General features: G+C 43.6%; 1 protein-coding gene across 4 annotated transcripts in view; it reads right to left on the reverse strand.

Annotated features, from left to right (window-relative positions):
- The window catches only part of AFF3 (ALF transcription elongation factor 3), a 330,573-nt gene that overhangs the window by 67,122 nt on the left and 235,482 nt on the right, over nt 1–27,969 (reverse strand). For 3 of the 4 annotated variants that reach the window (XM_072336749.1, XM_072336732.1, XM_072336740.1), the window contains one exon: nt 13,166–13,206. In XM_072336749.1, the coding sequence (XP_072192850.1) occupies nt 13,166–13,206 (41 nt within the window). The remainder of the gene's footprint in view (nt 1–13,165; nt 13,207–27,969) is intronic. The other variant, XM_072336759.1, reaches the window with a different exon arrangement.

A 27,969-nucleotide genomic window follows, 5' to 3' on the forward strand; every position in this document is an offset into this window, starting at 1 on the left:
CAAGTCTTGATTGTGGCCTTGATTTGATGGCTATGTTGCCTGTTGTTAATTAGTTAACTGTGGTCCTACTAATGCAGTGATGTGTTTTACATTTGTTTGCTTAGCTTTAGTGTACCGAGCTGGCTTGTTTGGTTCAGCTGTAACATGAGTCATGTCAACCAAAGATGTATGTAACTCGAATCAGATACTTCCCAGTCGTGCAGCTCTGCAACCAAATAAATAACTCTGCCTCCCTCAAGATGGTAGCAAGATTAAAAGAAAGCTATTAAAATGCTGTCTTAGTTAGCAATTAAACTAGGAACCCCTCAAGGTTGCAGAAGGACCTTTAACAAGCTCTTTACCAGACGCAAGACAAACCTAAGGCAAATGCTTTCTAAGCAAGCAATCCCGTCTCACATTTTGGCTGCAGAAACATATGTTGTTAATTTTAGAATTGCAGTTGCTGTGTGAGTTGGGTGTCACTTCTAAGAAAAAAAAAAAAGAAAGTGTGATTTTTGGGGGGTAATTATTTTTCGGCACAGGTGTGGAGAGTACATTTAAGTACCTTAAATGTTCACACAGGCTAAGCTTTGATTCAATCAAACTGCAGCTTACCACAGCCTGAAAACTGTCATAAAATCTCTTCTCTCAGACATGGTATGGCCTTAATAAAACCTACTGTGGAATTTCCTAGTTTAACAGAGACTCATCTTTTCTCCTTCCAAATTTTACCTTCCCCCATGATCTCCCTTGTTACATCAGCCAGACCAACCACATTTCACCCCTGCTTCATCCTTGTAGCTCTTGGATTAACTAGAGAAGTGACTGGTGGGTCCAGGCGGTTATGGGTTCTGCAGTTCCAAGTCCTCTCCAGCTAACTTCCCATCTCAATAGCCAAACACTGCTGCATGAGATCCCTGGGAAGCTCAACTCCAAAAAAACCAAGAGTGCTTTGTAGTGCTCTGTGGCACTGTAGTACATCTCCACATGGGGCAGTGACAATTCATTTTCTGAATGTTCCCTCATTTAATCAGAAATGGTATTCACAGAGATTGCTGCAATGTGATGGTGGTAAATGACCGGCATATGAATAATTCAAAACAGATCCCCAATTTACTACTGCTCCATGGTGGTACCAGACTTCTGGCCATAAAAACAACCCCACTAATTTGGGTAGGGCATGTTTGTTCTAATAGTCTGCTCTAACCAACCTGGGAGACGTTATGCAGGTAGAGGAGGACAGCATTGTAAGGTGGCCAGTGAGAGAAATTTGTTACGGCTCTTGTACTGCTAATAAATGGTTAATACTACATTTTGACCAAATGTAAGAAAACGATGAAATGCACTTCACTGAAAATTATGTGGTGTTGGCTCAGTTTAGCTTCCTACACTGAATGCCAAGGCTCTGGCCGGCTTTAACACTGCTCTTTGTCTGCATGGGTAAAGAATATGCATGGGAATTGTGCAAAGCTCTGGGAGCCAGGCAGATATCCTTGAGACACAGCTGAGACATTCCTGGATAATCAGGTAGCAACCTCACACCTTTCACCAGCATTAAATCACTCGTAATTGTTTAGGAAAATACATACATTTTTTTCAGCAATACTCAGAAAATACTGGCAGTCTGAGATTCAAATTCAGTGGCAGCTGACGAGCAGACAACATGCTAATACAGAAAATGGTAGAAAAAGACATGTTGAACCTAGGATTGCAGTATGTCTTTGTATCATTTACAGAGGGATAATCTCAGAGGAGTGTATGGGTTTTGCTGTTTTCTCAAACTGTTTTCTGGGCTTGCACAGCTGACTCTGCAGTTGTTCTCCCCTTTGGCTCAAACAGAGAGAGGTGCTGTGCTGCAAACCCCTCCAAGAAGAGAAGAAAGGTGATCCAACAGATGGAAGAGCCCCAAATGAGGTTCTTGTGAGGGCTCTATCTTTCAACCTCCCTATTTCAAAACTGTGGGCTGTGGCCTTTGTGTCAGAAGCCCGACGCTCTTCTTTTCTGTGTTCTCTTTCTGAGCAGTTCCTGGGGGGTGTTTGCATGATACACCAAGAAGTTTTGAACTAGAAAAATGAGCGTGCTGCTTGTCATTAGTTTCAGCATGCTGGGAATCTGCCAGGCTTCTACAAAACTGCTCATTTTCTAAGTCTTAGCTTCTTTCTTTTTTTCCTTTTTTTATCGAGCAGAAGACAAGCTCTGTCTTATTAAGTGAAAACAATAGAGTGAGAAGTTGGAAATTGCCAGGAAGCCTGGGAAAGACTGACACTCAGCCGAGATTTCATCCCATGTTTTCCTGTTGACCTCACAGGATCTCAACACAAGAGCACTGAGTACATTAAAGAAAGGCCACAGTCTCATTTGGTCCTGTGAACATTGGCAATATGTTATGAGGACAATATACAAGCTTGAAAGGGAAAAAAACGCAGCAATGTCCTCATGCCCTGGAGGCTTTGTCTGGTGCGATGCTGTTTAACCAGAGCTCTGTGAGGTTTTAAATGGCCATAGGAGATTTATAGTAGGTCATGACCAGATCTCTTTTCAGGGCAAAGTTTGAAAAGTCCATTTGTCTGAAAATTAAAAAAAAAAAAGTCTGGTAATTCTCCAAGGTTTTTCCTCTTCCTTCAGGCAACTATTTTTGCCGGGCCAGAGTTCCTAAGCCCTCCCCAAGAGCCCTTTTAATGTGGGAAATATTGTCCTAGTGTCTGCTATCAAAGGAATAATGTTGTCGATACAAATATTTACAAACTCTCTAGCTCCACATGGTCAGTATCAAGATTACTAAGTTTTAGAAGAAGGGACATGACGACCTTAAAAGAAACAGCTTCAGGAGATCAGTATTTGCGGGCATTATTAGCAGGGATGAGTGACTGATATTGTAGGGGACTGCAGGGTGAAAACCCGAGGGGCAGGCAGAAATCTTACATGGATTTTGGGGGCAGGTAGCCAAGGGGTGACTGTGTTGGTGGCAGCGCTGTTCCCTCACTGCCACCTGGCCAGTCTGTGTCCCACCTCATGCTGGCAAGACACTTATGCTGTTGTCTGTGGTGTCACAAAACCAGACAACTTGACCTTCACTGTGGTCTTGGAAGGCAGGCCAACCCCTCCAGCAATGGGGGATGCGTCAACCTTTTGGCAGTAGCTGGTGACCTGGGGAAGGCTCTGGGTGTCCTGTTGGAGTTTTAGTAGTTTTGAGAAGCAGGGAAGGGGCAGATTTGGCAGGAAAAGTGCCACGAGTAATGATCAGAGAGCCAGCAAGGGAGGCTCAGGAAACAGGCAGGAGGGATTTGGAAGGCCCAGTTGGTGACACCCTGGAAAGAAGGGGAACAAGAAAGGGTGATGACTGTGATAAAGGCTCTGTGTCTGTTTTATCTCATTCCACTCTAAACAGGTTGTGGAAAGGAAGATAAAGGAAGATATGACCTCCCACAGGGCTGCTGGCAATGAGGCACTGCCACAAACACCAGCAGCAGTCACCACCTACATGGATATGAACCAGCACAGACCTCCTCAGGCACCTACAGCATGAGCTAAAGCCAGTGCCAGTGCAGAAACTCACAAAAGCAAGTTAAAGTGTCTTAAAGGATCATTACAAAGCAAGAGATTTACTTGGCAGGTCTCTGCGACTTCTGGGGTGATTTTTATCTGTTGTGTAAATCAGAATCATGGGATTCTTTAACCCTGTTCCCCTGGTATGTTTTTTGGGTGTTCTTTTTTTTTTTTTTTAACAAACTGTTAGTTCATTTAGAGCAGTTATACTTGACTGTGCCAGTAAATAATGAGTGCTATTTGCGAATTATTTGGGTGTTGGATTTGCACAGAAAAGAACCTACTCTCTTCTGTGCGAATGTGTGTGAGAAGGGGACACACAAGCATGAAGAGTTAAGGGTGAAAAAGACCTTTAAAATCTCTATATCAGAAGGTACACTGGTATGAAAAGTAAATTTCATTAGGCATAAAATACCTACCTTTAAAATAAATAATTTTCCATTTTTGCTAAAATGCCAGAAGATTGCAGGCTGTGTTAGAGAATAGAATAGAATGTGTCTCATTTAAATCATACCCCTTGCAAAAAAAATATCTAATTTAATTTAAGTAATTTCTATTTATTTCTGCCTTTTAAAATTACATCATTTTCAGGTTATAAAAGTGTAATATCTGAATATGGACTCTTTACACCTAGTTTCAATCCAGGCCTAATTTTTCATCTAAGTTAAAAACACATGAGAGCACAAAGTCATCATACTATCTGGCCCTTCTCTGACTGCAGAAAGGGCAGCCTACTATAAATAGTGTCCTTGAGAGAAGGAAGGTCTTCTGTTTTGAGCAGGGTTTTGAAACTTCACACTATTCCAGGATGGAATCAACCCCTCCAGTTTTGAACTTTCCCATGAAACGGAGCCCCAGAAGAAAGCAGTAGTAATGAAAAATAAAGCAGAAAGTGCTCTCATCATTTGCAAAGGAAATGTCACCGAGCAGACCACCTGGAAATGCTGACTGAGACAGAAACCTTGCAAATTTGGAGCCATTTCAGCTTTCTGGGTTTCGGTTTCCATCAAAAGAGCCCCAGTGGCTGAGGAGCCCACATGACTTCCCTGCAGCCCTGCTGGTTTGGCTGCCTGATGGACAGTCAGGATGAGTTGAACTCCAACTGTTACCAGATCCTGAAGCCTGCACATAGTCCAGCTCTGTGAAAGAACCCACTTAGGTGCTTTTGGAAGTGCCCATACTCAGCAATGTGCTTTTTAAAAGCTGGAAATGTTTCTAAACTGCTGGTGTCAGTTCCTTAGAGGGTGAATACTGAGATAACGCTCCTGAAATCAGTGGAGCTATTTTTATTTGTCACTGAAGCCTAAAACACAATTCAAAGTGTGGAGTTTTATGTAAGGTAAGAATTGTGGCTAGTGTGCTCCTAACTGAGCCACTGATGAGCCACAAAGAGAATTACTATGGGATTCAGAACGTTAAAAACAATTATGCGATTTAAGCTTTCATTTCATGCAGAAAAATCTCTCAATCAAACTAAACCAGGAACCTGTCATTTTTCTATTTACTTTTCTCATCAACCATGAAAAAAAATGCTCCCTGCTGCCTCAAACTACTCGAGTAAACCCAAAAGTCTGCATGCAAACCCAATTTGTCAATGTTGGCTGAAAAGCATATAAACATACCTCCTCCTCCTGATGACTGCATGAAAGACTTTTCATATGCACAGAAGAAGTATTTCTCTATAACTAGCTCAAGCCCTGCAGCTTTCTTGTGACATTCCTTACCCACCAAAAGCTCATAACAATTTGAATTTGGCTGTGTTAGGAATGTGGGATCAAGTCCCTCCTTTGGAAGCTCTGCTGGGCACAGAGCTTGAAGGTGGCTGTGTACATAAAGAAAGATGTTTTTAGGGGAAGGAATGAATTCCTTGGATGGGAAGAGACTTTTGCAACTACTAGGACCAACATGATTGTGGGATTAAGAGCTGTGGGTGTCTGTAAGTGGCAGACATTGCAAAGGGAATCTGGTGGTCCTTGAGACATATATGTTAGGTTTGCTTTTTACAAAAGTCCTGTGTGTCCATGAGATCACCCAGTTTGTACTGATTCTGATAAGGTAGGCACACCCTAGAAGACTTGTGTACCAGACCCCTCACCAGCTTGGCTGCCTTTACATGTATGCTCCAGGGTCCTTCTTGTAGTGAGGGGCCCAAAATTGAATGCAGCTTTGTACTCACCAAGGCTGAGTACAGAGGGATGACCACTTCCATGCTCTGGAGAATTTCTGAGGTCTGGATAGAACATGGTCCACAGACACAAAAAGGTAAAATCCTCGTGCTAACACCATGTAATTGGGCCAGGCTGGGGTGCTGCTGCTCGCTATGAATTTTCAGCATTTCTTAAAATAAGGTGGTAATGGAAGTGTGGTGATTTGTGGGAACAGCATGATCCCCGGTTTCCTGCTATTAGTGCCGTGTAAACCTGAGCTCTTTTTCTTCAGACTGCCAGGAAATAGATACAAAAGTATTTATAAGATTTCACTTTTGCAGCATAGCACTAAAAATAGTGCAATACATCATTCATAGTACCGGTCTCTCTATTCTCTTATCCCACTGTTGAAGAAAGAAAGGCATAATGTTATCAACTAACTGCTCTCCTTAAGTCTTCCAATAAAGCAAGTCTGAGCTACTGGTGTTACTATCAAGGTTAAAATCCCCCTTGTTTTACAACATGTTCCTCGCCTACAGGCACTGTCAACGCCCAAAGGGAGCATAACGTTCAAGTCTCATTGAAATATCAGTAAGTAATATCAATAACAAAGAAAACACAGAATACATTAACAAATTCACTGCCCATAGCTATGTACCCATGATATATGGGAATGGTGTTCAGAGCATCGGTTCAACAATACTTTAAGGCAATACTCCTTTGACCCACGCTGATGAAGATGGACAGATAGGTTACAGAAGATTATGCCTCCAAGGGTCATAAAAATGTAGAAGGTTCCCAACTGCAAACTGATTTTTCAAAGACAATTACCTGCATGATTTAACCAGACGACCATTTCTGCCTTCCAGGTTTCATATCGTTACTGTTTGTTTCCTCTCGGATTTTTGCTGTTTTTCCTTTACTCACTTTTTTTTTTTCTCTCTCTCTCTTTTTTTCTTTTTTTTTTTTTTTTTTTTTTTTTTGCCTCGGATACACACATTAAAGAAAAAACAACAACAACAACAAAAAAACCAGTCTCACACTTCTTGCCCTATGTGATTTATTCCCAAGAAATTAAATTACATTTTTATAAGCCTGTGTTACCGCAAATGATAGCTGAAGATTTGCTGAAAAAATTAATTCCTGATCCGTTGCCGTGAAGAGTCCTTGCTAGCACTGCACTGACTCTGTCTTTCAAAACCAGATGGAAGCAGTCCAACGGTATGATTAACTTCTTAGTCCCTGCAATTTCCTATTGCTCTGCTTGCCCTAGATTTCAGGATTGACCTCCTGCTTCACTGCAAAATGCACAGTTGCTCAGCTTGATAAATCACATGAATACTTTTTTGATCACAGTTATCTACTATTTACTACATACCCAGTGAGGTTAATCATATGCTGAGGCACTTCATATGCTGCACACATATACACTCTTCTTCCCAATAGCACTTTGCATATTTTTCATGCTGCCAGCCAGCAGTGGGACCAGTTTTCCCCTTACCAATATGCAAAAGGCCCCAGACATGCACCTTGTCTCTTTTTCACTTTGTGTTAAGTCTGTATTTATCCACACATGGATTCTAGTAAGTCAAAGAAAATACATGAGAAACTACTAGTCAGATCTTTCTTTTAGTGGACAGATATTTTCCAAAACGCTGATGTTTCTCCCTCAGAAATCTTTGAGAAGCTATTGGGAGTGCATGGGGCTGCTCATGGGGAGCCAGGAAATGTTGACTGTCATGACAGAAAACTGCTATCACTTCCTTGAAGAATAAAAACACATCTCAACTGTTCTTTTTCTTTCTCTAAACACCAATATAATCACAGTATTTAGCATAGCTAGCTGGGGCTCAGTGTTGCTAAAATTCCCTGGGACAGCTCTGCCGTACCTTCTCACACAGCTTTGCAATGCAATCAAATTGCATCTCCAGAGCCACTGTAGAACAAATCCAAAGAAGCACCAGCAATAGCCAAGTTATGAGAAAGCATCCAATAGTGAACAGAAGGGTGCTACAGATCTCGTTTCCAAGTTAAATAAAGGGAAATAAAATCCAATTCTACTCAGGTATCTATCTATTCTTTCTCATTCCAAGCCTTCCATGGGCTCTTCTTTGAAAGCTCCTTTTCAGCAATTCACAGCAGCCTCTGGTAGTGGAAAGAACATCTTATATGAAATACACAGCACTACTCTTTCTTCTTCAAGCTCTGTACCCAGGAGGGCTGAGAAACTCCCGATCTTTTCTGCCACAAGCTGCAGCAGCCATCACCGTTTCCTATGCCATACAGAATGGGAGGGCTACACCTGTGGGACACCAGCATTTTCAGTCAGATGAGCTTTCACATAAGGGATTAATGGTAAATCCATATCCCTTGTCAAAGACACTCTCTTTTTTCCTTGGAAAGATAATCCTGGAGGTATAAGCAGTGTACTAGCTCTGCTGGAGTTGTGTATTTGTTCCTATGGCAAAGAGCACTGACTGTACACACTCCCCTCCAGCCAGTCTTTGCATCCTGTAGAGTCCATTTTCTCAGTTCCTTCAATCTCTGCTGGGACCCGGAGCAGCCATCCTGAGCCAGAACTTCCCTGTGGCTGTCACTGATCAGACAGTGCTGTCACGTCAAAGCTTGCAGGCCATACAGCAAGCTGAGTCACTTGCTGATAAGCTGACCACATTGCCTCTTGTGTGGAGGGCTCACTCAGCATGAAAAGTGATGCTATTATAGAATCAGAGAATCATAGACTGGCTTGAGTTGGAAGGGACCTCAAGAATCATCAAATTCCAACCCCTTGCCACAGGCAGGGTTGCCAACCTCTAGATCAAGGACCAGATCAGATTGCCTGGGATCTCATCCCACCTGGCCTTGATCACCTCCGGGGATGGGGCATCCACACCTCTCCAAGCACCACACCATACTCTCAGTGAAAAACTTCCCCTGGTCATCTACCCTAAATCTTTCCTCCTTTAGTTTAAAACCATTCTCCTTTGTCCTGTTACTGTCTGCTCTCGCAACAAGTTTGTTTCCCTCCTGTTTATACTATGCCTTTAAACTCTGGAGAGCCATAGCGAGGTCTTCTCACAGCCTTATCTTCTCTGAACCAGTTCCCTCAGCCTGTCTTCATAGGAGAGAAGCCACCAGATCCCCTCCAAACACTCCATTTCTCTTGAGTGTTGAGGACCCCAGTCTTGTATGCAGTCCTCAAAATGGGGCCTCATGAGGGCAGAGTAGAAAAGGACAATCACTCCCCTTGTTCTTCTGGCCACCCCTCTTCTGATGCAGCCCGTGATACAGTTGGCTTTCTAGGCTGCAAGTGCACACTGCTGGCTCATGCTCATTTTTTCATCTACCAGGGCCCCTAAGTCCTTCTCAGCAAGGCTACTCCCAAGGAATTCTTCTCCCAGTCTGTATATGTATCTGGGATAACCCCAATCCAAATGCAAAACCTTGAACTTTGCTTTGCTGAACCTCATTAGGTACACAGGAGCCCTCCTTTCAAGTTTATCAAGGTTCCTCTGGATGGCATCCCTTCCTTCTGCCGTATCAACTGCACCACTTAGTGTGGTGGTGTCATAAGTAAACTTGCTGAGCGTGCATTTGATCCTATCACTGGTAAAGATGCTGAAGAGTAACAGTCCCAAGATGGACCCCTGGAGGCCATGGCTCATCACCAGCCTTCAACTGCATATAGAGCCATTGAACACAACCCCTGAAAAGCAGCTTGGCATCACTTCTGCTCCCAAACCATCTCTCTGCCTGCAGATGTGCAACTCCACTGCTTCTCATGACTGGCTGCTCATTTCCCCACACCCATCATCCTTGAACCCGTAGGTCAGACCAATGTTTGGACTTGGTGTTGGGGGGGGTGTTCAGGTTGGATATTAGGAGAAATGGCTTCTCAGAAAGGGTGGAGAGGCACTGGCACAGGCTGCCCATGGAGGAGGGGAAGTCACCGTCCCTGGACATGTTTATGGAAAGGGCAGATGTAGTACTTAGGGACATGGTTTAGTGGGCAATGCTGGTGGTAGATGGATGGTTGAACTAAATGATCTTAGGGATCTTTTCTAACCTTTATGATTCCATGATTCTATGGTCTCAGAGGTCTTTTCCAACCCAGATGATTCTATGAGGACCCTGAGTACAACTGGTCATAATAGTAATCCATAATAGTAAAACAGCACATACTGCACATCCTGCATCCTAACTGTGACCAAATATGGATAGAGAGGGCATGGTTACCTGGAAATGTGAAGTATTATACCTTCCACCAAAGATGAAAGCAGACCAAAGATCAGACAGACCGTAGAGCTCACCAAACTCCCTGAATGGAGCTTGTCTACCCTGCAAAACTGATGTTAACGTTGAGATGCTTTGTCTATCAGCTGCCCAAGGTGGTAAGTCAAAAAGATTTATTAGCAGCCTATACTTAGCAGTTCAGGCATGGGTGAAACATATATATTAACCAGGTGCTGAGTGTAAGCCAGAGAGCTGGGCTCCTTGCAGGCCTTATCAGTAGGATGGGGAGCTGTCTAGCATGGCCACACGGCTCAGTGCCCTCTTTGCCAGCTCAGCTCCTGCTCTGTCTAGCGGAGCTACTGGGGTCTGTCTGATCCTCCGCAGTAAGGAAACAAAGAGGATAATAGGTTGGGACTGTGAATTAGGCGTCTCTCATAAGTACCACCCAAGCACTGCGGGGAACGAGACAGCTTTTCTCTATTACAGTGAGAGAGGAAATTCGGTGGTGGCATGAGGCTTTCCTCTAAGCATTCAAAACCCTCAGGCAGACCCACTTGGCCTGCCTTGCAGCACAGAGAAATAAAAGCAGCTAGGGGAATAGGAGTGCCCTAGAACCACTGTAAATCTTTACTTCATGGAAAATCTTATCTTGAGCATGAATATGAGCTGCAAGTAAATTTAATGTGTGGATTAAGTGCGGTCTCCCTCATGGTGGGCTTTTCAGCCGAAAAAGAACAAAAGAACAATAATGAGTGTTGTGTTTGAGTATGATTACAAACATCTGTAATTTACAGCTGGACATTCCCCATTGCAAATGTGTCCAGTGAGCAAGTGCTTCTGGGTTAGTGGAACAGACTGCACAAAATTAGCTTTCAACTTCAGTCCCGAGGTCAGAGTTCCTGGACCATGGGAGTCAATAATAAAATCTATTTAGCTCAGTGGGATTAAGCGGGTTTAAGACCTGGCTTAACCGCACCGCTCACTGTTAAATAATAACAGATCACACCGAATATTTCAGGTACAGACATTTTTCTTAATTTAAAAGCTATTTGGGCAATGAATATGAGAGTCAGACAGCTGAAGACATACTGGCACTGTATCATTAGGGTATATGAGTTAAATTTTTGTTCTTCTCCATCCCAGAAATGGAGCAATCCTTGTAGTTAGAACACTTTACCAAAGAGCATAATAAAATGAAAACCAAGCTGTGCTGTATAAACACTGAGGGTTTTTCACGAGAGAATGAAAAGCTAATGGGGCCTGTGCATCTTTCCTGACAAAACAGTCAGTGCATGTGCAGAGCAACCTGTCTTCTGGAAGCAGAAAAGCTGTTTCAGTCAGGCTTCTGGGTCACTAATCTTTGTGTTTGCACATAAATCTGCTGGGGGTTACAGTGGCAGGCTGAAAACAAGACCGAGTGTAACACATCGAAGAAATCAATGGCCATAGGTTTCAAAACTCTTTCCCCCCTGCTCTTTCAGTTTAGCTAGCTGTTACCTTTTTAACAGAAGTCAAAAGCAAAAGCTGAAATAAGAGCAATGAAGAATAGTTTTTTGGTTTTTTTTAATGTCTGAAATTGTTGAAAGCTTGATTTAACCCACTGCCTCCCCTGGCACTGGAACATGATGGTGCTCCTTGCTGCTGCTGGGACACTGAGCGCTGAGCATCCATATTGCTGGTGCCCTCACCTCAGCCAAGGCTGAAGGGCTACTTTTGGCCAGCTGCTCACAACTCAGAGAGGCTGGGACCATCTATCCAACACCAGCACTGCTCTTCCTAGGGGTCACAGTGCAAGACCTGGGGAACGCTAACTGCTTCCAGAGCAGCCCCGTAGGAATGTTCCTCATTCAGCACAGGCAAAGGTGCTTAGAAGCCACCCACTATCAGAGAGAGGTCCCCACCACGTCAGAAGCTCTTTGCGTGGTGGCCAAGCTTCCACTCCTCCATCCTCCTTGTTGCTGCACAGACTCTTCTTTCCCTCTGAGTTTGTCCCCTCTACAGCCAATACTCATTGCCCTACAACCAACCCACTGATTTCACCCACATCCCTGGCATTTTTTTTCCTTAAGGGGACACCCCTCTCCCCCCTAAAAAAAACAGTGTTTGTAAACTGTGCGGGTGGTGGTGGGGTGTCGATAATTTTGGCAGCCTTAGCCTCAGAGCAGAGAGAAATGTTATTCATCCGTGCACAAGATATAATTCAGCCTAAGTGACAGGCTCTGCTCTGGAGAAATCCCGGCCCGGGCTGGCTTCGAGAGTCAATTACTGCTTATTCCCAGGGAGGCGGGGGCAGGGGGCCAGGCGGGTGGAGGGGGCTGCCAGCGAGGCAGGGGGAAATTTACTCTGTGTCAGCCCGCGTGACACAGTGCCTCATTTGTGGATAAATGTAAATCTGCTGGTTCTTTTTCACAGGCACTAAAATGTACGGTCTCTCTCCCTCCCCCGCCCCCCTCCCCATTCCCAAAACTGGAAAAGAAATCAGGACCGTCTTAGAAAGCTACCTTATATTTCAATCAATCCTCTTTCATAAAAGTCATTTAAGGTAAATACCTGTGCAGACTTACGGCCCAACTATAACATTTACTGTGGCCCAAATCCCGAATTCCTTGCTCGGGCCACTTTCCCATTGAAGTTGATGGAAATTCACTTGAAAAAGAGCTGAGTAAAACCTGAATGCTGGCTGAGGATTTGGTCCCTTGCTTATCTGCCTGAAGCGCTGCTGCAGCTCCAGAAATGAAAATAATAATAATAAAAAAAGGAATTAAATTCATCTAAAATACCCATCCCTCAAAACTTAAGGGATGAAAGAAAAAAAAAGGCATTGTTTTTTGTGCATGAAATATACGGAGAATCTCATCACAGGAAGAGCAATTCCCAGGGAAAGAATTTGGGAAAAGTCAAAAGAGAACATCTCAAAATAAATGAAGTACTTATTGCTGAAAAATGAGCTTAGATATATCTCAGCAAACTCTAAAGCTGAGAATTTACTGCATCATTCATGCCTTCCGCAGTAAGTTCCTTATCTCTCGTTTGGTATCACAACAAGGGATTCTGCATACTCTGTATGAAATACAACAAGACTGCGATTTTTGCAGTAATAAACTCTACACATGCATGACAAATCCAAGCATGCAAAATGTTTAACATCCCAGTTCGCAGATACTTTGGGGACAAAATCCGATTATGAGTTATACGCCACAATAAATAGGGCTCAACGTTTCATAAAGCAATTTATAGTTCATAAAAATGACAAAATGTACCTGTCAGACAGAACGCGGAGAGCAGATCTCTGTGCTGCCTGCTGGAAGAAAGGGCAGAGATGTTTATTTTATATTCTGACTTTAAAATTACGAGCACAATCAACACTTCAAAAAATGCGTTACACACATTTTTGTCACGTGTCCAAATTTTAAAGTACTACCAAAGTAGCAGAGACTCTACAGCGAAATGGACATTCCAGCCTGGTCAATGTAAGAGCACTTTGTTAAGCGTGCCATAAACCAGGAGGCTGTCAGAGCACGGTGCAGTATTTGAGGTCTGAACTGCTCTATTTAGACATTTTCTGCAGGTCTCTGAGAGAGAACTCTGCAGGGCTCAGCTCTCCTCCTTCCCCTCTCCCCGCTCTGCTCTCCCACTCCCTCTCCTTTACCATCAGTCTCCTCCCATTCTTCCACAGAAACAAACATCACATATTTGGTTCCTTGTGCGACGAAGCCCGTAGCTATAATTACAGATTTAGCGAAGCCTGCCAGGGCTGCCGCAGACTTTTCCAGAGCGCTGCCATGTCAATCTGCTGGCAACCCTTGGCTATGCAGCGCAGGATCGACCTGTTGCTGGTTTGCTGCTCGGTTTTTGCCTAGCACAACTCTTTGGATGGGGTGGGGAAGCATGGTGCTTGTTCTTGTGTTAGCCAGCAGTCCTGGGAATAGAATCATAGCCTCTCAAGTTTAATAGGACTCCCAAGCCTATCCCCGAGCTGGTTTGCCACTTTATTATTATTATTCTTTCCCCTCCTTGAATCACTTCAAGCAGGGTGATTCATGGCTTCGGCACAGTAATTAGCTGCTAAGCAAAGATGAAATCCATAATGTTCTGAAAATCTGCTTTAAAGCCCCAGTTCTGCTTGCGGCTGCCCTCCTCTCTTGTTCTCATCTGAGCTGTGCCTCGCCTGGCACAGAAGGGACACAAAGCCACACGGCATGGATAAGGGAGGGAACTGAACGTACATTTTCTCTTTGCAGCCACCAGCAAGTATGTTTTGCAAACAATCCCTCTGGCTTCTTAAGATAGGGGAGGCTGCATCCCCAGCCCTGAATGCACAAAATGGCATTCTGGTCAGAACTGGAGGGCATGAAGGTAGGTAGGTTAGATGTTAGGAGGAAATTCTACACTCAGAGGCTGGTTAAGGCACAGCTGCCCAGAGAAGCTGTGATGCCCCATCCCTGGTGGTGCTCAAGGCCAGGTGGGATGGGGCCCTGGGCACCCTGAGCTGGTGTCTGTCAGGAGATAAAGACTATGCTGCATCCCTTGCCAGCAGAGTGGCTCACAAGTGGGTTCTCCTTTAACTTCAGCATTCAGCAGAGAGTCCACAGAAACAGCTGGGCAGGTACCACCAGTTCAGTGAGAAAGTGCCCATGGCACACACCTGCTGACTTCAATGTTAGAAAAATAGCAATGGGAACCCTGTCATATTATTATCTCTAGTAGTTCAACATACTTGCATGCTCTTTGGGTACACTCCTTTTCAACTGCTCTCCATTTAAGCACATTGTCACTGTGTTTGTTCTTGCCTCTGGTAGGGGCTCACTATAACAATCTCACCTTACTGCTCGTGCAAAGACTCAGGAAAGACCCAAACCTTAGGTTTGTGGATATCCTGTGACTTAATGCTGACCTCTGCAGCTTGCTATGCCTTTGCAAAGCTCAGGAGACTCTTCTCACTATCAGATCCCTTCCCCAGAGCCAAGTAATGCAGACACCACTCAAGTCACTGTCACTTACCACTCACTGTCACTCCTCTCCCATCCTTCCCTTGCAGGCAGCCACTACGTGGCAGTGCTCTGTAAGACACTTCTAATTATTTCCCACTGTTGGCTTAGACCACCACAGGTGGTGCAATGAAGCAGGTTAGAAAACTGATGCAGCTGAAAAATAGCACTTTTCCTATATTTATTTATTTTTTCCTTTCTGTCAGCTCATTTGTAACTTGGATGGTGAGTCTATTTTCATCTCTCCTATTCCTTTCTGGGAAAATGCAGAGCTCAACTGGAGCAAGGTATATGGTGGCCAAAGGAGCCAGAAGGCACTGAAGGAGATGGTTGTTCTGTATCCAGAGTCCTCAGACACCTTACAGAGACCCCAAGGAGGCACATATTGGCTTTGATGATCCTAAAGGCTCCCTAACATGGGGATATGGGATGCATATACCACTCTTGTATTTCCCCAGAACTTCCAATTTTGAAAGAGGAAGAAGAGCTGGGTACTTTGTCTCCCAGACCAGGTGGAAGCAACCCTAAGGAGAGAAGAGGAGAGGACTCTTGTCATCATCTGCAGGGAATGTTAAACTGAGCTGAAATATGTGGAGCTGGGCTGCAGCCTCAAGTGCCAGTCTCTAGTTTCCATTTTGGTACATCCAGCTGCTGACAGCATTGAAAAGGTGATCCCTTCTGGGCAAGCAAATGCATTCAGATGAATGCAGCAGAAAGAAATATACAAGTACTTTTCAGTGAGATCATTCTACTTTTTCAATTGGCTTCTCATATTAAATACTTTAATAGGTGTCCTTCTTCACCAGGATGCAATGCAGGTTGCAGGGGGCACCTCGCTCCATGCCTGGTGGTGGCACATTCTGTAAATGAGACTATTGATTTCTTTCTTACATGGTTTGAAAATGCAGCCATATTTGACTGCAAGTTTTCGTGACTCCTTGAGTTGGTAATGGCCCCATTTCTGAATGAATGGGGAATACGATCCAGTTGCAAACATACTCTTCCTCCCTGGAGAAACAGATCTATTGCCTGCAATGAAAGGCAGTTAGCAGCTATCTGGCAATTTTAATTCTGCCCTATATTGCTCCAGTCTCCTGGAGAAAGTGAGCTGTTGTAATTAAAGGTAGTTAACAGTTCCCTAGCAAGAATAAAGACTCACAGCCGCTAATTACAGTCCTCTTGTTCTCTTGCTACAGGGCTTGGCTGCTCAGCCTGTGGGGGAATATGTGCCCCTGGTTCTTGCTAACAGTTTGTTGTGACCCCATTCAAGTTTATTCATGAATATCCATAGAGGGTCCTGACCCATAGCTTGAGAAACTCTTGCTATAGAAACAGTTTTCTTTGATTTATCAGGTTTCCAATATGCTGACCTTATCTACATAGCAATGTAAGAAAAAGGGTGGTACTTAGTATCGTAAACTTCCCTCACCACTGTTTTAAAATACCTTGCTTTTGATTCTGCAACTTAATTTGCATCTTATTTTACATCATTAACAACTTTATTGAGACCAGCTCACCATCCATCAAGAAAGAAGGTGAGAATATGTTATACATTCCTTCTTATTCCTGGAAGTAAGTGCTTGTGCTGCTTGTATAAATTAGGGGTAAGAAATAATTTTGCTGCTGCCAGAATTTAAAGATCCCCAAGAATGATCACTAAAAGGAATTTTGTGGGAAGCTGAATATTCTCTTGATAAGTGAATATGCTGATATGTTCACCACTTCTAAGTGTAACCCTAACATTTTTGTTCCTGGAACTAACGGGGTTACTCACTGAGGGAGGGTTTCCCCAGAACGAACAAGGATATTGAAGGCCAGCCCATCACATAATAACTTTAATGCTGAGTAGGAAGCAGGGTAGGAAAAAAAATATATCCTTTAGGTGACTCAGGTACTTAGGCTTGAGAAACTAGCCACAGTAAGTGTGATGGATTACTCCATTTCACTACATCAAGAGTTGTAAATTACAGGATACTGGCTGGTTAGACTTCTTCGTCCCTCACCTGAATTGGTTCTAGATACATTTAGGGCAGAGTTTCATCGATCTGCTTATAGTTCATTAATCATTCATGAAAGACTCTAGCTGTACCCCAAGACTACCAAGACAAAACAAGTTTTCAGACAGTAGTAATCACTTTCAGGTTCTCAATTTCCAGAGTCTGCCTCTCCCTTCTCCATCCTTTATTGCAGTGAGCCAGAGCTTGGGAGCATAAACAACAGATATTCATGTTTCAGTGTGTGTTAAATGAGCTACCAAAATTGCATGAAGTGTCACAAACTGCAATCTGTTGTTGAAGGGAAATCAGAGAGGAAATTAAATACTTTCATAGTAATTAGGACTGAGCAGTGAAGAGAATGGACTGAATATGGCTCTTGAGCTGGAGATCCAGGAGCGCTGAGTGGTCCCCAGATTATTTATTTATTTATTTTCAAATCTAGTTGGAAAAGGATTACTTCATAAACTGCCGGGCTTGAGGCATTTTTGAAAAAGAAGCAAATGAGAACTACTGAAGAATATTTTACGGGGTTTGGAAGAGTGTCTTGAAGGCACTGCAGACAGACGATGGATGCATTTTCCTTTACATCACTCAAAGCATGCTTTGGCAAATAAAAGCTAATAAAGTGACCACTGGTGACTCAGACATTTTGTTTTCCATTTTTCCTCCAATTACTGTTACTGCAAGAGAGCTCAGTCATGGCAATTGTGTGGAGTTATACCAGGTACAGCAGAGGCTTCACTGAGGCAACGCAGGTGTACATAAGGTGAGAATCAGGACTGTTTCTGTGGTCATGGTGTAACAATTCTTACTGCCTTTGCGTGAGACAATTGTGTTGCTTCCAGAGTATCCTTGTTGTCTTCCTCAGGTGGTAGGCTTTGCCCTGGAATGATGCAGCGATCCATTTGTGCTCTAAGTGAGCGCCTCCCTTATTACCAGCCATCCAAACTGCTGGATGCCACCATGCACCTATGATGAACTTTTACAAGCTAGGGTTGATGCAAAATGTCTTTACTGTACACTGCTCTTTGTCAATCTGACTTTATATGTCTGTTTTCCCTGTTTTCAGTCTTCCATGCTGATTCTGTATTAATTTCTTAAGGTTTTGGTTGGTTTTAGTTTAAATGCATTTAATTCCTAAGGTAATGAAGCCATGGAGAAGTTTTCTGAATGGCTCAACACGACTGCTTGCCATAATTTGGGCTGTAGGACTCTCCAGAGTCTTTTCTCTGCTTCAGATCTGGGACCTATGGCAAAATTTTGGATGATCCTCCTATTACACATTCACCTCGGTCCAACCACTCAAAGGGTTCTTCACTCTTGTGTTAAGATATGAGTTTAGCCCAGCTTTCTTTATATGCATCTTACTGCACTGGATGTTACACCTTTGTCTGTGAGATGGAGCTGCCTTCTAGCCTCAACTCTGTCTCTGCACTGGTGTTTACGGACTATGATCACGATTTAGACAAGCTTAGTTCAGACATGGAATAAGGGCACATGTCCAGAGGAAGGCTATGAAGATGATCAGAGAGTTGACACACCTCTCTTATGAAGAGAAGCTGAAAGAGTTGAAGTTGTTCAGCTGGAGAAGGGAAGGCTCTGGGGAGACCTTATAGCAATCTTCCAGCACTTAAAGTGGGCCTACAGGAAATACGGGAGGGATGTCCCTGGAGGTGTTCAAGAAACATATGGACGTTGCACTAAGGAACATGGTTTAGTGGGGAAATATTGGTGTTAGGTGGACATTTGGCCTGGATAATCTTTGAGATCATTTCCAACATTCTATGACTCTATGAATCTTTATCACTACTGCAGTGATAGGACAATGGGTAACAATTATGAACTAAAAGAGGGGGGAATTAGGTTAGATGTCAGGAAAAAGTTCTTCACTCAGAGGGCAGAAAGGCCCAGAGGCTGCACAGAGAAGCTGTGGTGCCCCATCTCTGGAAGCTCTCAAGGCCAGGTTGGATGGGGCCCTGGGCAGCTTGAGCTGGTGGGGAGCAGCCCTGCCCATGGCAGGAGGAGGGGCTGGGTGGGCTTTGAGGTCCCTTCCAACCCAAAGCATTCTGTGATTCTACGAATTCATTGTGCTCTACTCCAAGCTTTCACTCCAAGGCACGTTTTCCAAACATATTCTCTCTGCTCCTAAAACTGTTGCCAGCTTTCAGCATTCTCTATGAGGAGTGCAGAGCTGCACTGTGTCACAGTGGCATTTCCATCCAGTTTCAACATAAAGTGAAACCCCTTCACACCCACAGACATGTCCTGCTTAATGCCCTGAGTCCTCCTGGCCACAGGAACTATACAAAGAGCCCAGTTCAGGCCACTGATCCTAAGTGTTTTTTAATGTGCCTTATCTCAGTGCAATACTCTGTGCTCTATGCTGTTCCTAGAGGTTTTGTTTGAGGATCACTTTTCAGTGTGGGTTTTGGAGGGATTTAAAATCACTTGTAAACTGCAGCTTGAGTGTTTCTCTGTAAATTTGCAGTGTACATGTGTGAATGTGAGTTTCACTGTCTGGTTGATATTTATTTAGGATTTACAGGCTGTAAGACTTAGAAGGGTCTCCCCTCCTTCCCCTTTTGGAGTTGGTTATCATCAGAACCACATCTTTAAAGAAACCATAAAACCCTTTCTGGATTTCATGATTTCTCCAGGCCTTTCAACACCTCAGTATTCATTTTTCACCCCGGGGTTTTATTATTATATTTTTTGGCATACATTGTTCTTTCTCCTCTGCTTTGCCCATTAATCCTTATTAATCTTCAGGGGTAGCACAGTCTAGCAACTTGAACATGGCACCTGGGATTGAAAGACCTAAGCGCTAATCCTGGCTTTGCAGCTGACTTCCATGTGGCTTCAAATGGGCCACGTCTCCGTCTCTGTCTCCCCATCAATCCTACAGAGATAATAATTCTTACTTAACTGCACCTAAATACCTCTCAAGGGCATTGCATTAGGTGGTTAATACTTGTTAAGTGTTTTGGCTCTCCGAATTACTGTATAAGCAGCATGGGTATTAATCATTCAGAATTTTATATAACTGTGAATGCTGAGTCTTCTGCTCTGCATCTGTTCAGGTTTCTCCTGAATTCTGGCCCTGGCCAGCATGCAGCTTTTCAAGGCAGATGAGTTCACTTCTTCAGATGACTTAATCTTTTTTAGTGGAGACAAGCAGAAGGACCTTGGTACTTCACATTGCTACTTGGAAAGTCCTTGAAGCATTACAATAAAAAAATAGTTGATTGTCACCAGTGCTGGAGGAAGGTCTCAGTCATCACAAGCAAAGCAATGGCCATCTTGGATAACATCCTTTGGTTCCAAAGAAGTAGACTTCTTGTCCAGGAAAAGGCAATGTAGTTGAATTACTGCTTACGCTCAGGATATCTCATGGAAAACATCAGTGTTATGCCAAAGGTTTTGCAAGCTTTGGTGAGAAGTCTGAGAGCTCAGGATTAAATCAGGATTTTTCCAAAATTCAACGTATGTGAAAATGAAGGTAATGCAAACCTTAGTTCCCTATATAATGGTAAATCTGCCCAGTGAGGTGCTATGCCAATTGTCTGTGAAGAATTTCTTACTACTAGTGCTTGGACTGTGCTAGCAGAAAAAAGAAAACAGAGGATAACTTCCTAAGCTGATTGTAACCAGTGGGTCACCTCCCGTGGACCTCAAAGGAGCATGATTTTGTGCAGGAGAAATTGTAGCAATGTTTCCTCAGTCCCTTTTATTTAAATCTCAGTTCTGATGAACTAGCTAATGTCTGTTTTCCTTATTTTTCTTCAAGTCTAACATAGCCACTCTTACAATGACATTTTCTTGCAATTTCTTTTCTCCATTCAATTCTTTCTTATTTCTTTAACTTCTTCTTCTTCTTTTTTTTTTTTTTTTTTTTTTTTTTTTTTTTTTTCCCCATGTTCCTTTTCTTTTCTTGCATCCACAAAGGCCAGTGCAGCGGATGGGCAGGAGGTGCTCCAGGCATGCAACGAAAGTCCAGGAGAGGCCCATGGGGGAACAGGCAATCCCCCTGCAGTCCATGGGCACTGTACAGTGCAGATGTCCATGTGTAGCCATAAAGGACCAAGCTGATAGCCTTCTACAATGTAATCACCAGTGGCGCAGAGTCTGGTTATAACTAGCAGTGTGCGGAGAGCAGTGGACATTATGTACCTTGACTTCATCAAGGCGTCTGACAGCGTCTCCTACAACATCTTTGTTATGAGACAGAAAATGTGGGATAAATGAGTGCGTGGGGATGTGGTTTGAGAACTGGCTGACTGTCAGAGCTCAGAGGATAGTCATCAGTGGTGCAGGGTCTTGTTGGAGGCCTGTAACTAGTGGTGCACCCCAGGGGTTAGTTCTGGTTCCAGTCTTGTTCAGCATCTTCATCAGTGATCTGGATGAAGGGATAGAGTCCACCCTTGCAAGACTGCTGATGATACAAATCTGGGAAGATTGGTTGACACACCTGAAGGCTGTGATGTCATTTAACAAGACTTGAGCAGACTGGAATGTTAGGCAGGGAGGAAACTGATAAGAGCAAGTGTAGAGCCTTGCACCTTGGGAGGAATAACCACATGCATCAATACAGGTTAGAAGAGGAGCTCTGCAGGCAAGGACCAGGGGATCCTGGTGGACAACAGGCTGGCCATGAGCCAGCAGTGTGCCCTTGTGGTCGAGAAGGCCTGGGGTGCATAAAAAAGAGTGTGGTCAGAAGACTGAGGGAGGTGATCTTCCCCCTCTTCTCTGCCCTGGTGAGGCCACATTTAGACTACCATGTCCAATTAGTTCAAAAAAGCTAAAAAAAGACAGTGATCTCCTAGAAGGAGTCCAGTGGAGGGCCACAAAGATGCTTAAGGGCCTGGTGCATCTCCCAAATGAGGACAGGCTGAGTAACCTGGGTCTGCTCTGCCTAGGGAAATGAAGACTGAGAAGGGATCTGATGAATATTTATAAATATCTAAATGTAGCTGGGAAGCAAACGGATGAGACCAGGCCCTCCTTGGTGGTGTGTAGCAATAGGACAAGGAGCCTAAAACTTGAGAATAGGAAGTTCCATACTAACATGTGGAAGAACTTCTTTATGGTAAGAGTGATGGAGCACTGGAACAGGCTGCCCAGAGGGGTTGTGGAGTCTCCTTCTATGGAAGTATTCAAAACCCATCTGAATGCCTGACTGTGTGACCTAGTGTACAGTATCTGCTTTGACAGGGCGGTTGGACTTGATGATATCTTGAGGTCCCTTCCAACCCCTGCAATTCTGTGCTTATGTGAGAAGCCCATGGGGCAGCAGTGAATGAGGCCTGGAGATGCACAGCCCATGGATACCTCCACAGGAACAGCCTGGGCTGGAGCTGCAGCCTGTGCAGAGGGGCCCATGACGGGGCAGGAGGGCTGGAAGAGCAGGGGCAGAGAGCAGACATGGAGGAGTGACAGAGATAAAGCATTATGGATGGATCACAACCTTCGCTTCCCTATGCTGAGTCTGTTTTTCCTGTGACAGTAACTAGCTGGTGATCATTCTGTCCTTATCTCAACCCTTTAGCCCTTTTCCATGCCATTTCTCACCCTGCTCCATAGAGGAGGGGCAGTGAGTGTGGTGTGTGAAGTTCAGCTGTCCATCGGGGTGAAGCCACCACAGCTGCCAACACCTCCCCAGCCAGGGCTGTTTGCCCAAGGGGAGAACAGCTGGTGGGGCTGTGGCTGGTGCTGGTCCTCATCACTCTGCCTTCTGCTTCCCTTGTGCAAGAACGGTCCCAGTGGTTCCCCGAAGCTTGGCTGGTGCTAAAAGCTCACAGGCTGACAGGGACAGACAGGTACAGCAACAGAGAAACTATGCAGTGGAGTAAGCAAGCACGTGCCCTTTGGGCTCCTGAATGTGTCAGGGGTATGCTCTCCTATTACAGCCTGTAATAGCTGTGGTATTGCAAACAACTTTAATTTGTGCTCTAAATTATCTGTGGCTGTGGGTTATTTAACCGTCCTCCTGCAGGCACGCTGCAATGAATTTCCCTGAAGGCAAACAGAGGTTTATGACCACCCCTGTGTGGGGCACAGGTCCAGAGGCAGTGGCTGACTGCAGTGACGGATCTCCCTGTGGCAGCAGGAGCTGCTGGATGGTGAAACTAATTCAGCAAGGTTTTACAAACATTTGTGCAAGGACGAGGGAAAGCAACACTGGGAGATGTAGGGGATAATCCCTCCTTCTGCTTCAAATCAGCAGGCATTGCTGAATCAATTGCATCAGAAGTTCCCATGGCCATCACAACGGATGTTCATAGAGGAATTCCAATTCACCAGGGAAAAAAAAACTAACCAAAGACAGCAAGAAGGTGGTCAAGGAAGTTACGAGAGGTAGTGAAAGAAAGCATAAGGTTGAGAAGGGTGATACCAGAAGGAATGGACAGGCCTAGAAGTTGTACTTGAGCTATAACTTAGTTTAGTTGCAGCATCAACATGTAGAAATAAAGAAGAAGCACCTGTATTTTATCTCCTGGTCTATTTTTAGAGATTCACATGGAGATCAGAATGCTGTCTTTGAACTGGCCTGGAATTTGTGCATGTCCAAAAGTCAGGCTTATCCTCAACTTTCATCCATGGTGGCGGCATTCATATTTAGAGCTAGATCCTGTCTGCCAGTGCATGACAGACAGTGACTCTGATTTTGTAAGATAGGCAGTGATGTGAACCAAGTTTGGCAGGACAAGACCGAACCCTTATTTTGTTCCATCTGACAGTTTCAGTGAGGCAGTCTTGGTCTTCTTGTCGTGCATGGTGGAAGTGCAAATTTAGATGTCACAGAGATTATAAAATCAGAGCTGGCAAACCACAGAAAGGCTTGGCTCAGCTGGCTTAAACCTTGCTCTGGACTTTAGCTGTGTTGGATACCAAAAGGATTGCTTCTCTAATACACAGGAAATAATGGACTTAGCTGAGTTAAGCAAGCCTGTAACAAAGGCAGTTTCCTCTGGTCTGAAAATGCACTCATGTTGCTGTAGCAGAGGGCAGAGCAGGCCATTTGGATTAAGTACAAAAGCACCTGAGTGTCCAGCTACTCCTTAACTCCTAAACTTATATTTTTCTGTTTTTGCTTATCTCTGCTTTGTGCAATTTTGGATGCAGTTAGATTTGCATTGGGCAGGGTTCATGAAGTAAGCTTCCCTGTCTCAGTGCAGAGAGAAACTTCTAATCAGAAAGATTTTTCTTCAGTGACAGGATGAGGGGAAGTGAACTCAAGTTGTGTCAGGGAAGGTTTAGGTTGGATATCAGGACAAACTTCTTTAAAGAAAGGGTTGTTAAGCACTGGAATAGGCTCCTCCCCAGGGAGGTGGTTCAGTCACCATCCCTGGATGTGTTAAAAACCATTTGGATGTGATGCTCAGGGACATGATTTAGCAGAAGGTTGTTAGTTAGGGTATTTTGATTAGGTTGTCATTGGACTTGATGATTTTTAATGTCTTTTCCAACCTGTGAGATTCTATGATTCTTTCAAAATCCATTGCAGGTTAATTCAAATTAGCTGCAATATTAGAGGAAGAAGTAGTGCTTATCTAGACTGCTAAAAATTATTCTTTCTGGAAGAAAGTGTATGAATAATTGTTCATTTCAGAGTAATTTGTAAGTTTTTGATGACTGTTGGTCCTTATCCAGATAGGAGAGGGAGAAGTCCTGCACTTTATTAAAAAGATAGTCTTTAAATGCATTCTGTCTCACTTGTTTCTGGCTAACATTGAAGCACAGCTTTTGGACCTGATAAATAAATCATTTCTCAGTGCTACTTATGTGGCCACACTGACTGCCACTGTCCGTGGGGAAGGACTTTTATCCTGTTGCATCAGCAGGGTGGATTTGTCTGGCAGACAGCTGTGCCAGAAACAAGCAGTTTTTGCTCTGAGACCTTCAGCAGACATGTGATGAGGGGACGCATGGGCACAGATGTTCCCATTGGAGCTGTGGGAACAACCTGGATCAGCACTGAGCTCTCAATCTTGGCTATGGCCAAAGAGCTGGATGTACTCCTGGACTAGAAGCCCTCTCTGGCTGTCCCCAGGCTGTGATGGGTAGGGGCAGTCCCTGGAGCCCCCAGCAGCTCTGGGTCAGACTGTGCTCCTGAGAGTTTATTTCTCTGCACTGAAGTTGTTTCTCATGACCTTCCTTGAGGCTACTTTTCCCTTGAGGTCTCCCATGGAGGGATATGGGCTCAGTTGGTTTTGGCCACCCTGCAGAAGGGCTGGGTGGTCTCAGGCTGCCTGAGATCTTGTAGGGATGCCTGTCCCTGTCCCTTCAATTGAAAGGCAGCGACTCCCTGGCAGGCATTGCCTTCCCTCTTTTTTTCATGCAGGGAGAAAACCAGTGAGCCCAAGAGCATCATAGATCACTGCCTCCTTGCACTCCATCTCCCACGGGTGCCCTCATCCCCCACCTTTATTTGCTGTGGCCACAAGTTGTTTATAAAGAGAAGGAAAAAAAAAAAAAAAAAAAAAAAAAAAAAAAAAAAAAAAAAAGGGCTAAGACTTTGTTTTTTCTTTCAAGATACAGCAGGGGATTGAGTTTGGAGCTGTGTCCCTGGGAGGGTGTTCTGATTGCTTCTTCAACTTCTGTTTATACAATTTTACAAAATTTTGGCAGGAATCAAGAGCACATACCAGGGTGTTGGCTTTTATGAATCTCATGGGATGTGAAAGTCAAGCTGACTGGATGAACTTTGGTTACATATTCCAGACAAGCACAATGACTCTATTTATTCAGACTTGGCAGCCAGAACGCAGATTGACTCTGTGGGTAATAAATTTTCACAGCCACAAAACTTCAGCGGCAACCAACCTGATCCCGCACAGAAAAAATGCATGCAAGGAAGCAGACTGGGGCTGCAAAAATATGTTAGATTATTATTCCATGTATGTGTACCAGTCAGTTAATTTATTTGGCTATTGATTGACAAGAATTGCACAAATGAATCCAGGGATCTTTTTTCTCCTTAAAGGAACAACTTGCTATTACAAAATTTTCATATTGTAAAAGGACGAGTAGAGGGAAAAGAGGAGAATTGTTCATGTTACAATTGACAATCTCCTTCTAATATTTCACCCAAGACTGATTTAAGTTATCCTGTGACCTCTACAGAGAAGAGCAGGGTATTATAATGGGGACTGCTTCATGTGCTGCGCCACACTTCAAGGAACCAGAAGGCAATAACCACTACAATTCAGCATTCTGAACAATCTTAAGTACAATTTTGACATCTTCATGCTACAAAGCTTCAGATGCTTTCTGGGAGAGATGATGGTGAAATTATTACACTATGTTATAAATCAAAATGAATTGGCTCTTTAACTTGCAGATTTATGTTAACCACCTTGGTATCTGTTAATTGCTTGCTCTTCAGATATTGATTGGGGATTAAAAACTATATTTTCTTCAATCTGTGTGATGTAAAATATGCCAACAGGAAAATTTCCCTCTGCTTATTAGAGCCTATGATCACTGCCTGTAAAATTAAAACGATCAGTTTAAATGGATAAACTATGCTCATTAAAGAGGAAAAATACATTTATGTAATTAAAATTAAGAGACTAATATGTGTGGATAATGTCATTACTGTGGGCATACACACACTCGGCTCAAACCCAGCCTCCTTCACCTCTCCTGGGTCTATGAATCTTGCTACCTTAATTGCTGGCACGGAAGGAACATTTGGGATCCCGAGGCTCTTCATCATGCGTCTGTCTTGCTCTTGGCCTCTCTTGCCCATTGCTCACATTCTCTGGGTTGGGCATAACCCTCCAAATACCAGCTGTAGGGCTGTGGTAGCACCTGTCCCTGTCTGCACTGCTGCAGAGACTTTCCATTTGCTGCCTGGCAATTTCAAACACATGCACAAAATCGTTTTCTAAGTTTTCAATTTATTTATTTATTTATTTTAAATCCCAGACTTCCTCATCTAGGAATTAACAAAAAGAAAAAGCTTCCCAGCTCTTGCACAGTTCATCTTCAGCTATTTAAGAAATTAGACTACTTACATGAGTATGATTGCTGAAAGGTCAATTAATTCAGTAAGGAATACCTGAGAATCACTCATGTATGGTTCCTATGCCTTCATCTTTTATTTCCTTCTTTCCTGCCCCTGAACTCAGGAAGAAATCTGAGATTAAAGACCCTCAGATTTAAAAAGTGAAAGAAAATGGGTTCTTCCTCTGACATTTAGATGTGGATCCATGCCATAACCTGTTAATTTATTTGGAAGAGTGGGTCTGTGTTATTCTTTTTTGAGCCCATTTCCTGCTTGGTAGATGAAAACCGTATTTTGTTTATTCAGCAGACACAACCATTTAGGTTTGTTCGTTAAGCAAACCTGCAGGTCTCAAGTGAGGTTCTGCAAAGCAGAATAGCCAGAGGCAACCTGTGCCCTCAGGAGCTTTTTATCCATACAACTAAGTTAGAAAAAAAAAAAAGAGAAGCCATTCAATTTTAGAGAGAGGGGACCACACCAATGTAGCTGCTAAAGGCTGCTCATGTAATGACTGACACTTAGCAATAAGACTTTGGCTCTGCTCCTTGCCCTGCTGGTGGCAAATGCTGCTTGGCTCTGGGTGCTGGTAGTAGAGATATAGTACAGAAGTATAAAGAGTCTTGGGCTGGAGCAAACACACTATGAAACTCTCATTGCTGAGTGAAGATCTGGTGTGGCACACAGTAAGACAACCTGAGCACTGGCTATCCCTTCTACAGGATGCTCATTCTTCAGACAACCCTTCTTGTCCCTCACTGGATGTCGCCCTACGCTGTCTGTGTGCTGTACTTTAAACTATCTAGACAAGCAGGAAGAATAATTAAATGTGAAGTGTTTGGGGATGAAATGCATTAAACAAAAGGAAATTGCATAAATATGTAAATAATTGAATCCATGTGCTGAATCTTCTTAATACAATAAAGCTTTGCTCAAAATAGATGAAATAATGGTTTAATATAAATACGAAAAGGCTTTGACTTACTTGTTGCTTGGAATATATTGTAAAATACAAACTTCTAATAACGAGAGTTAAAATAAAACCTGGAAGAGCTTCAGGTCCACATACCTAG

Source organism: Excalfactoria chinensis, chromosome 1 (genome assembly GCF_039878825.1).
Source record: "Excalfactoria chinensis isolate bCotChi1 chromosome 1, bCotChi1.hap2, whole genome shotgun sequence".
NCBI classification, from domain to species: Eukaryota; Metazoa; Chordata; class Aves; order Galliformes; family Phasianidae; genus Excalfactoria; species Excalfactoria chinensis.